The following is a 12,038-nucleotide window of genomic DNA, read 5'->3' as shown; positions in this document are numbered from 1 at the left end:
TTAATAAACAAGCAAATCATGCCAATGATGCTATTTGTATGCATTTGAATAGCTGTTTAGGGGGGGGGGGGGGAGTCTTATGTAGATGGATAGGCTTTCAAGATTTTGTAAAAGTTTCCCGATTTTTAAAACCGTTATTCGCAACCAGTGCGACATTGAGGCTGTTAGGGAGAAACATATAACCTGTATGCGTCTCTAGTGGTACATTGTTGAGCCTTTAAGGTAGAGCAGGACATTACGTCACGTGATGTTTTGAATTGTCACGTGATTGTCATGGTAAATATAGAACCGGAACCGCGTCTGCAAACTCCGGCGGTAAACAACAAACATGGCAGACGACAAGTATTCTCAACGTGTTCGTGGAAAGATGGCTAGCACAGGAAGAAGTAAAAAGGCGGACCGTATGAGAAAAATGAATAGTAAGGAAACATTACGAGGTGAAGACCATGATTACGGCGCTGTTTTTGTAGAAGGACCTACAAGTGTAAATGCAACTGATTTGGAAGTTGGGGAAAATGTTGAACTGGGATCCTCCAAACCTTGGTTCCAAGGAAGACGGGTTGTTGAGCTAGATGTGCTGGCTAGGTCCATGAACTGTGAGAAATGCAGTTCATGGCTTAGATTATCTGATATAAAAGATGAGGTGATTTATGGGATGGCTAGTTTTTTATATATCTCGTGTCCGAGCAGTGCTTGTCAACACATCAGTCTGGTACCAACGGGGAAGAAGAGCAACGGCAAAGGCTTTGATATCAACTACAAAGTTTGTTTAGGTAATTATATAGAAAAGGAATGCAAATGGTGATTGTTTTCAAGAGATAACTACTTAACTATGATCATGGGGAAATATAAAAATAATCAATATAAACACTTTTCATACAAATTTTACAGGGGCCCAATTGCAAATATACCACAACTCATGAACTATCAACACCCTGTGTTGCTTTATTTGTACATGTTTCCAAGTTGAGCAATCAGTAACTGAAATATGGATACATGAATTTCTTAAGAACTGTTCATTTTCAATTTTTGGGGTCCCCTCTGACTAGATCTGTAGTTCACGTTTCAATTATCTTGATTTCTTTTAAACAATCAGAGGCAATCTGTTGGTATTAAACAACTAATGCTGAACTCAAATATGTATAACCAGTGTAAATTGCAAGATAAAAAATACATGTACATTGTCAGAAATATAAAATGTACTCACTGCAATTTATTATTTACTTTGTAAAAGGTTTTATCAGTTGAATGAAGTGAAGACATAAGTCTTAGGTCAGTGGATACACTGGACTGCACCGTATTTCTTATATTGTCCTTCAATTAAGGAAGGGTAAACATTTACAATTTCAATAGTGGACATAACAAAAGACCCACCATCTGTCACTATTTGCGGAGGATTTCCCCCATGGAGCCTCCCAAGTGGAAATTTTGTAAGAGCAATTTTGTCCACTATTTTAAAGAAAACAATGGGTATGAGCTTGTTAAAGCATGAAGAAGCCTAAAAAACACATTATAATATATTTGAAGGCCCCTTTGAAGGTTTTGTAGGACTATAAGAACCATCTTTCATGTAAAACCCCCATGGGCATTTGAAAAGTTGGCAGGTATGAGCCAAATATTGTAAATGTTTTTTTTTAGGAAACTAAATAATATTTAAATCTTTCATTTTCAGCCATGATTAATGCAGGTATGGGACCCAGCCATGTGAACAACTTCCTGACAGGATGCAACATTCCTCCAGTAGATGCCTCTACATTACGTAAAAAACAGAAGGAACTAGCCCCAGTTATCATTGAAGCAGCAGAAGCATCATGTAAAGAAGCACAGAGAGAGGAGCTGGAATGTTCAGAGTGCAGTGAGTTAGAGGGAAGCTTCGATGCTGGATGGCAGAAGAGAGGTTCTGGTTGGTCTTACAATAGTCACACAGGTAAATTATATTATCAGTTATTTTGATATGAAGTGTAGATGGGCTTCTATTTTATTGATCTCTTATACATTAGGGTTTTAGCCTTTTGGACCTGCTCAAAAAAACCTCTGTGTTCAGGATCCATGTGAACCTGGATATTACTTTAAGATTATAATGAATAGTTTTGGTTTTTTTATATGCCCGTTAATACAGTTGTCTGTCGGTCTGTCCCTCTGTCGATCATTGCCATGTCGGACAATAACTCAAAAACACTTGAACAAATTCGCATGAAAATTTTGTGAATTGTTTATATCCATTGACTTGAACTGCATTTCATTTTTAATTTTTTTTTATATTGCGGTTGTATATTGGTATCACCTTGACCCTGTCGTTGTACTCAGCTAGAGAAGTCCAAAGACATTTGGTTTCCAGACAATATCTTTACTTTAATTGAATAGAAATCTATGATTTAAGATTTTAAAAACTAAAAAGAAAATTTCTTCAAATTTTTTATTTTTTTTGCCAATAAAAAATGGAGGGAGTTCAATTTGCAACAGCATCATAGGAGGATCAAGGGAGGGGTGGTCCAGGAGTTGGACCTCCTTTTTTTTGGCCGATGACTGAATATGAATGGGAGCATATACATGTAGATGGAACCACCTCCCCTCCCCTACCCCCTGTTTACTCTGGGTTGGGACCCCCTTTTAAAAATGGCTGCATACGCCCCTGCACATGGTGTATTGCACCATAGCAAAAAAATTAATATAAATTCAAATCATTACCCAATTCTAAGTCTTTGATTACAGTTATTCTCTGTCAGAAACCTATTATATGTATGTGTCAAATATTTGATTACAATCCAAATTCAGACCTGTGTCACATGATCAAGTACAAATATCATGTTCCTTTTTGTCCTATTTTAAAACAGGGTTGAACCTTTATGGTGGTATCAAGCTGTGATTGGCGAAGCAGTTGATTTATTAATTTCATATTTTAAGTTTTAAAAAGGGGGATTTTTCAGTTTTGAGCATTTATTATAACACTTAAGCTTTGGTGGCTGGGATTTATCTATTAAGATAAACTCCTTTTTATGCCCCACCTACGATAGTAGTGGGGCATTATGTTTTCTGGTCTGTGGCTCTGTTTGTTCGTTCGTCTGTCTGTGCTTCCGTTCAGGTTAAAGTTTTTGGTCAAGGTAGTTTTTGATGAAGCTGAAGTCCAATCAACTTGAAACTTAGTACACTTGTTGCTTATGATATGATCTTTCTAATTTTAAAGCCAAATTAGACTTTTGAGTCCAATTTCATGGTCCACTGAACACAGAAAATGAAAATGGGAGTTTCAGGTTAAAGTTTTTGGTCAAGGAAGTTTTTGATGAAGCTGAAGTCCAATCAACTTGAAACTTAGTACATATATATGTTCCCTATAGTATGATCTTTCTAATTTTAATGCCAAATTAGATTATTACCCAATTTCATGGTCCATGGAACATGGAAAAGGATAGTGCAAGTGGGGCATCCGTGTACTTTGGACACATTCTTGTTTTTTATGGATTTATGAAATTACGTTGAGAAGTTATTGTCACAAAATTGAACTTTAATTTATTCTTTTAAAAAAACAGGGTATCATGCTCTATTAAACCACCAAAGATTTTCAATTTGAAATCTTCTTTTTCGTTAATATGTTAGCTAAAAATGAAATGAAATAATATTGAGTCTCCCTTTTCTACATACTATTTCAGGTCATGCAAATCTAATTGGAATTAATACTGGGAAAGTTGTAGAATTTGACGTCAGAACCAGAAATTGTAGTATTTGCCAATATTACATAGGAAAAAATGAACCAAAGCCACCACATGAGTGTAATGTTAACTGGACAGGTATAGAATAATGATTAACTCATTGAAAATAAGGGGTGGACTGTTCAACTTCAATATATGTATAGGGCCTTTGCTATTTTTCATTATACTCCACCCGAATTTCATGATCCACTGAAAATACATAAGCTTATAGTGCATGTAGGGCATCCGTAAAATATGGACACAATTTAATTTTTTTTAAGGAGTTTTGCTCACATTTTAATAACAGTATATGGGAATGTTACACTGTTCTTATCAAATATAAAAAAAAAGATGTGGTATGATTGCCAATGAGACAACTATCCACAAAAGACAAAAATGACACAAACATTAAGAACTACATGTATAGGTCACCGTACGGCCTTCAACAATGAGCAAAGCAAAAGACAAGATTTTAAATAGTTTGGTATTTCTGAAATGTAAACAAACATGGTTAAACACACTGAGAAAGTCATCTGTCATTTTTTTTAAGAGAAATGTAACAAGATTATGGGATGAAGTATGTAAAGGGACGAATTGACACCTTTAAAAAGAACAAGTAGTCATATAGTTTCCCTCCCCGTTCTGAATTTTTCCTTGTAGTGGGAAGAGTTGACAACTTTGAAAAATGTCTTTGTAACCCTTGTAAGACGAATTGATAGTGTTATTTGATTTAATAGATGTATAATCGTGAATTTAGATAGTTATTTGTATAAAAATTCAACACCTTTCACCTGTTGTAAGTGTTGACTAAAAGGTCATGTACATGTAATTAAAGGTGTACATATGGTATAGGGATGTTAACAGTTACATATTAATTACTTTCCTGTTCCCCATGTTAATGTTTACTGTAATAAAGGCCACTCATGGGGGTGTCCAAGTAATCATAAATTCACAGAAAGTTTGCCAATATAATCACATGAACGCTCATTAATTTTTTTGCTTGACCTTGGAAAAAGTAGGGAGCATTTTCGAAAAACAGAAAATATAATATAAGTAAACAAATCCTTATCATTTAATATATCTGTAAATGACTCATTCTGAGGTATGCTAACATGGCTAAGGACTATATTTTCCTGACAAGACATTGGCTCATTTTAGACTTTGGCCACAGAAGAAACCAGTGACCATGTCTGTGTATAGCCCTTGAGTACACCTCAAGAAAAGTCAATAATGATAATGTATATCATGTGTATAATGTACCTCTAATTTGTCAACAGTTTTTCACAGTATTACAAATTATTGGACACACTGACTTTATTTTTATTTTGTATTGCAGGATCAAGCAAAGGTATGGAGCCAGACATGGCATGTTCAATGATCCAAAGGCTTGCTGAGGATGGATATACGGTTGGGACTTTACATGCGGATAATGATGCTACAACCCAATCAAGACTGCCTCGTTCAATTATTAAAAAAGATGACAAAACACATGTAAAGAAAAATCTGTCCAAACGTCTATATGGTCTGTCAAAAAACTACAAACAGTTAAAATCAGCAAAAGTCATTCCCTACATAGTGCGGTGTTTTATGTATACTATTTCTAAACACCAAAATAGTAAACAATCAATGAAGACAGAACTGGCCACTATAGTGCCACATATTTTTGGACACCATGAACAGTGCAGTCCAACTTGGTGTACATATGTTAAAGATCCAACTAAATTTAGGTAATTTATACCATAACATTGATCCCTGGCCTGATGAAGTGATCATTTAATGTTTCAATGCTGCAATAATTTTTTACAAGTTCTTACTTCCTAGAGTTCAGTAAAGTATATGTATAATTAAAACAATTGTAGGGCTGTGTGAACTATTGTCATCATTATGTATTAATCATGTATCCATCTTTGTCTTGGCCCACCTGATAACTTTCAAAACTTCTTTCTTCTAAAAGTACAGTGTGGATTGAAAATAAACTTTAATGATAAGGATTTAATTTTTCACATTTGATCACATGTCATATTAATATTTACTACAGTTACATTTAGATGTGTTCAGAACAAAAAAGATCATTAGACTGAATAACATTTTTAGAATTCTGCTATTAGTGTAGAAAAAAACCCAGTGGCAGTGCAATCTCATTTTCTGTTTGTTTATAAATATTACAGATTCAAACATTTACCCAATGGGAAAGCCCTTTCTGGAGACAAGCTGAGGGAAGAGCTGGACAAGTTGGCACAAAATTATATTGAAAGAGCAGATAGGCTGTTAAATCTAGGGTCAACACAGTCAAACGAAAGTTTCAACAACAGTGTTGCTAGTTTTGCCCCAAAAAACAGGTATGCCTAACATTACTTTAGGATTTCTTTTGATTATGGTCAAAATCTCTGCAACTGTTTAAAAAATGAAATAGAAGTCTTTGTTTGCACAAATTTTCCTTATCTTCAATGTTGTAATTTAAAATTTCAAAGTAAAACAATTCCAGTTTTAAACAGAACTTTTTGTAAGACACATGAAAATTGTAAGTGACACACTCTCTGGTATTCCAATAATGTGTGGTAACTGTGATTTCAATGCAATCTGGGGTGTTTAATGTCTAACTTTGTCATTAAAAATGGAAAACATGAATATTTTTTTTGTAAAATCATGTCAATGTCATTAATGTTGAAGACTGTGATAGCTATGAATTCAAGCTCATCTTAGTTCCTTTACCATTATATGCATATGCCCCACAGTTACGATCCACTAACTGTCATTTTCCAGGACTAGCTGCAACAGAGAGACATATTTATGTGTTTTATTTTTGTGGAGCATAAACTATTTTGTTTGTATGTTGAACATTTATTTATGGGATTTTTTCAGGTTTTATGGAGGGACTAAATCATTAAAAGCTAGGGTGTCTTCAGCTGTGATGCAAAAGAATGAAGGCTATGGTTGGTTAAGCAAGGTAAATGTATTTAGGGGCTTTATTATGTATGCTTAGTTTAAACTTATTTTATTTGCTTAATTAAAGCAAAATGGATTAGACACAAGTAAATCATACTTATGAAGTCATCTCCATAATACAATATAAAATTACAATAATAGTATAATATAATGGACATGCATATAAAGCAAACAGTTTATAGAATATAATACTAGCTTTCATAATGGTAAAAAGAGGAGAGAAAGTAAAAAGAGAAAAAGAAAGTTTTAAAAGTCGTATAATTCTGTGTATAAATGTTGTTATTTCAATCCCCTGACACCATACAACTGTAGGTTTTGTCATGATGTTGGATCAAAACAAATTGTGAAAGATATAGTTCCTTACATTTTCTACCTTATATTCAGAAGAAAAAATGCCATTTGCCAGTGTAATAAAAAGAGAACTAATACAAAAATTCAAATAGAGAAAAATATTTAACTCATGACCAAACAACACTATAAAATTTAGAATGTTGAGAAAAAAGTACAGATCTGAAGAAAAAAAAATATCTAAAAAAAAACATAATTATAGAATAACTACACATCAAATTGGTGAATTGATGTGTAGTTATTCTATAATTATGTTTTTTTTTAGATATTTTTTTTTTCTTCAGATCTGTACTTTTTTCTCTACATTCTAAATTTTATATATCTTTAAAGTAAATGAATCATTCAAAATAGATCAATTTAATACATTACATGCAAATGTCTTCACTCTTTTCAGGTGAATAAGAATTCTCTACTCTCTCCTGGACATTTGACCATACTTCATGGAATTCGAAAGGATCGAAGGCGTAAACAGATTAGGAAAACACAGTCAACTACTAATTTCAAAAGAAAAAGACTCACAATAAAGGTAGGCCTTTTTTAGCTCGACTGGTCTGAAGGGCCTAGTGAGCCTTTCTTTTCACTTTGCGTCATTCGTCTGTTGTTGTCGTCTGTTAACTTTTACAAAAATCTTCTCCTCTGAAACTACTGGGTCAAATTTAACCAAACTTTGCCACAATCATCATTGGGGTATCTTGTTAAAAAAAATATGTCTGGTGACCCTGCCAACCAACCAAGATGGCCACCATTACTAATAATAGAACATAGGGGTAAAATGTAGATTTTGGCTTATATCTCTGAAACCGAAGCATCTAGAGCAAATCCGCTGGGGCACAATTGTTTATCAGGTCAACATCTATCTGCCCTGAAATTTTCAGATGAATTGGAGAACCTGTTGTTGAGTTGCTGGCACTAAATTGGTAATTTTAAGAAATTTTGCAGTTTTTATAAGACCGCAAAAATTTTAATTTTTCGTCGTATATTGCTATCACGTTGGTGTCGTCTGCGTCGTCGTCCGAATACTTTTAGTTTTTGCACTCTAACTTTAGTAAAAGTGAATAGAAATCTATGAAATTTTAACACAAGGTTTATGACCACAAAAGGAAGGTTGGGATTGATTTTGGGAGTTTTTATCCCAACATTTTTGGAATTAGGGGCCAAAAAGGGCCCAAATAAGCATTTTCTTGGTTTTCGCACAATAACTTAAGTTTAAGTAAATAGAAATCTATGAAATTTTGACACAAGGTTTATGACCACAAAAGGAAGGTTGGTATTAATTTGGGGAGTTGAGATCCCAACAGTTTCGGAATTTGGGGCCAAAAAGGGGCCCAAATAAGCATTTTTCTCGGTTTTCACATTATAACTTTAGTATAAGTAAATAGAAATCTATGAAATTTAAACACAAGGTTTATGACCATAAAAGGAAGGTTGGTATTGATTTTGGGAGTTTTGGTCCCAACAGTTTAGGAATTTGGGGCCCAAAGGGTCCAAAATTAAACTTTGTTTGATTTCATCAAAAATTGAAGAATTGGGGTTCTTTGATATGCTGAATCTAACTGTGTATGTAGATTCTTAATTTTTGGTCCCGTTTTCAAATTGGTTTACATTAAGGTCCAAAGGGTCCAAACTTAAACTTTGTTTGATTTTGACAAAAATTGAATCCTTGGGGTTCTTTGATATGCTGAATCTAAAAATGTACTTAGATTTTTAATTATTGGCCCAGTTTTCAAGTAGGTCCAAAATTAAACTTTGTTTGATTTCATCAAAAATTGAATAAATGGGGTTCTTTGATATGCCAAATCTAACTGTGTATGTAGATTCTTAATTTTTGGTCCAGTTTTCAAATTGGTCTACATTAAGGTCCAAAGGGTCCAAAATCATAATTTGACATAAACCTATGTTGTGTCAACTATTTAATCACAATCCACATTTATAGCTGTATCAAACTTAAAAGTTGTGTCCATACTTGTCCCATCTGTTCAGGGTTCTACATCTGCGGTCGTATAATGCTGCGCCCTGCGAAGCAACTGGTTGGTTATTATTTTGAATATTATTATAGATAGAGATAAACTGTAAACATCATAATATTCAGCAAAGTATGATCTACAAAAAAGTTAGCATGACCAAAATGGTCAGTTGGAGTTATTGACCTTTATAGTTGTTTTTACCAATTTTTCGTAAATTTTTGTAATCTTCTACAAAAATCTTCTCCTCTGAAACTACTGGGCCAAATTTGATCAAAGTTAGCCACAAGTCTTAAAGTTTATTAACATTTTGGTTGAAACCCCACAGATGGAGAATTCTCTGGCTCTCAATTTTGATTGAAAGGAGACATTAAATGTTTCAACTTAAAATAGCAATTGTTCTAAACATCCCACTGTGCATTTGCATAGATCTAAATCACTTTTTTCCATAATTGTTCTTAAATGTTTTTTTTATTGTTTCTAGTCCAAGAAATTGAAAGATAATCAGCGAGAATCAGTAAAAGAGGGAGACACCTATGGAGGAGAAATAGAAGTGCAAGAACATATTGACACAGAAACTATTCCATCGAAGATGAAGTTTGGAGGAGAAGAATCAGTAGTAGTTTTTGATTTAGAAACAACAGGTAAGTGTAAACAAACAAATTGAATCACAAATATCAGGCTAAAATAATGGCACACAAGATACATGATTTGCCTACTTTCATGACTTTATTAGTGATTCTTTAATCAAATATTGATGCTTGGAATAAAGTTACCATGACCTTAAAACTTACATTGCTATTGTTAGTAAGTGAAATAAGCTTACAATGTAATTGTAATTCAGTGAAATAGATGAAAGTGACATAACATAAAGCGTAGTAAACGTCCATTGTATTGGGAATACTTCAATGATAATCTTGGAATAAAGTGATATATTACTGATGTTTGTTGGGAGTTAAGTCCCTTACATCATGAAAAATAAAATTGACATGGATTACAGTTTAACAGCATACACTATAGGCTTTGATTTAAATTTTCCTTTATTCATGAGGAACTTGACAGATATAATAAGCAATAAGTTAGATGAAAATGAAATTGCAATATAATGTTCATGTGAAAATAGGGTGGACTGCTAAAATTAGAACCTGCTGAAATTGAAACATTTTTTCTTGCAATCAAGAAATTTGACTCCCATAAATTTGGATGCACTTTTCAAGAAGCCATAAGTTATTAAAGAGTCAACCATTTAAAACTTGCTGCCGCTTAAATCATTTTTTAAATTAGAAAAATTAATATGACAAAAACAGTATTTAAAGCAAAATTTAACCAAACTTGATATATGGAACAAGTCATCTCACATTTCGGGATAGATACACTTTTAATTATTAATGCAATATTTGTTTATTTTTGTTCCAGGATTATCAAGGAAGTCTGATATAACTCAGCTGGCTGCATTTGATGGAACCACTGTTTTTAATGAGTATGTATCACCTAGGGAGGTTATTTCACCCAAATCATCAGAAGTAACAGGATTGACTTTTGATTTTTCTTGTGATCAGATGTACCATCATGGTAAACCAGTTAAAAGCAGAGATATTCAGATTGTACTCCTAGAATTTATTGAGTTTATCAGCAAAAAGAAGAAACCAATTCTTTTCGGTCACAACATTGCTTCGTTTGACATTCCCATATTGATGAACAAACTACGTCAGCACAGTCTTCTTTCAGAATTCATGTTACATATTTATGGGTGCATTGATACAATAAAATTGGCAAGAAGGAAATTCAAACTAAAGACATAGGAAATCATAAACAACAAACATTGGTCACAAAATTACTTGGCGTAGAATATGATGCTCACAATGCATGTGCTGATGTCACAAGTCTATTTCAACTTCTTGCGCACTTTGAATATTCAGAAAAGGATGTTTTTCCATTCAATTCAGCTTTGCTAACAGATTCTTACATTCCATTGATAAGGGCCTCACGCATCACCAAGCTAACAGCTAGAAAATTAGCACACAGTGGACTTTGTCTGAAACATCTACAGTTAGCATTTAACAGAGACAGTGAAAATGGCCTCAAATCTATTTTGTTAGAGCATGGCTTTAATGCCAAAACAGTCACATGTTTTACTAAACATTTTACATGTACTGAGGAATAACTTGTTATTGATGTAATACACATGTACCACCAAATCATAGAAAGTAACATCCAGTTGCGTAGGAAAATTTTATTGGTTAATATCCAGTGATGGTTAGTTTCTTACATGCAATGTATAATGTACAGTGTCATCTTTTTCTATAGTACTAGTGCTGGACAGGATACAACCTTACTCATGCTAAATATGGAAAAAAAGATGTGGTATTATTGCCAATGACAAAACTTTCCACAAGAGAACAAAATGACACACAAAATTAACAACTATATGTCACTGTACTGCTTTCAACAATGAGCAAATCTCATACCACAAAGTCAGTTATAAAAAGGTCCCGAAATGTCAATGTAAAACAATTCAATGGGGAAAACTAACAGTCTAGTTTATGTACAAAAAATAATTAAGAAACCAATATGTACATGTAACACATAAACAAACATCAACCACTGAATTACAGACTCCTGAGTTAGAACAGGCACATTAACACACAAAATGTGTCAAAGAAAGTATATTTTATTTAAAAAAAAAAATTCTGTACAATTCTTTGAAAAGTGCAAATTTAACAAGGACTGTTTAGGAAAATCAATGGTCATGATGGTGGTATTACATCAGGCCTCGACAATAACGCTTGTCCGATTGTCCGGTACAAGATGGAAAAAAGGTCGGACAGGTAAAATCTGTATCAAGCTTGTCCGTCGGGACAAGTACAATTATTCTGCAGAAAATAAATGTAATCCGACTTTGATGAACAAAGTAATTTATTATAAACAAAAAACAAGAAAACAAATATTAATTTGACATGTTTCTGTATTCTGTTTATTCAAATGCAAAACCTTTTTTTTCAACATGTTTACTTGCAATCGAGGTAAAAGGTATACTATTCTCGGAAACCAGTCTTACTGATCCGAATCAATGATGCGCTTTGTAGATAAGGTAACT

General features: G+C 33.4%; 1 protein-coding gene across 2 annotated transcripts; it reads left to right on the top strand.

The window, feature by feature from the left end:
- Positions 1 to 227: 227 nt before the first annotated feature.
- On the top strand, positions 228 to 11,496 carry LOC139516283 (uncharacterized). 2 transcript variants are annotated; one of them, XM_071306287.1, is made up of 9 exons: positions 228 to 773; positions 1,673 to 1,927; positions 3,648 to 3,785; positions 5,023 to 5,413; positions 5,855 to 6,025; positions 6,549 to 6,633; positions 7,375 to 7,506; positions 9,426 to 9,585; positions 10,358 to 11,496. In XM_071306287.1, the coding sequence occupies exons 1-9, from the start codon at positions 329 to 331 to the stop codon at positions 10,741 to 10,743; spliced, it is 2,163 nt and encodes a 720-aa protein (XP_071162388.1). In that variant the 5' UTR covers positions 228 to 328; the 3' UTR covers positions 10,744 to 11,496. The 2 variants fall into 2 exon arrangements, with proteins under 2 accessions (XP_071162388.1, XP_071162389.1); XM_071306288.1 differs by lacking the exon at positions 3,648 to 3,785 and having other exon boundaries at positions 10,358 to 10,859.
- Positions 11,497 to 12,038: the final 542 nt, after the last annotated feature.

Source organism: Mytilus edulis, chromosome 3 (assembly GCF_963676685.1).
Source record: "Mytilus edulis chromosome 3, xbMytEdul2.2, whole genome shotgun sequence".
Lineage (NCBI taxonomy): Eukaryota > Metazoa > Mollusca > Bivalvia > Mytilida > Mytilidae > Mytilus > Mytilus edulis.
The sequence above is the reverse complement of the archived record's forward strand: the minus strand, read 5'-3'. Positions and strand labels throughout refer to the sequence as shown.

Coding starts and splice junctions, on each gene's coding strand:
- LOC139516283 (XM_071306287.1), top strand. CDS start 329: ATGGCAGACGACAAGTATTCTCAACGTGTTCGTGGAAAGATGGCTAGC. Junction 1,928..3,647: donor GTCTTACAATAGTCACACAG/GTAAATTATATT, acceptor ATACTATTTCAG/GTCATGCAAATCTAATTGGA. Junction 6,634..7,374: donor GCTATGGTTGGTTAAGCAAG/GTAAATGTATTT, acceptor CACTCTTTTCAG/GTGAATAAGAATTCTCTACT.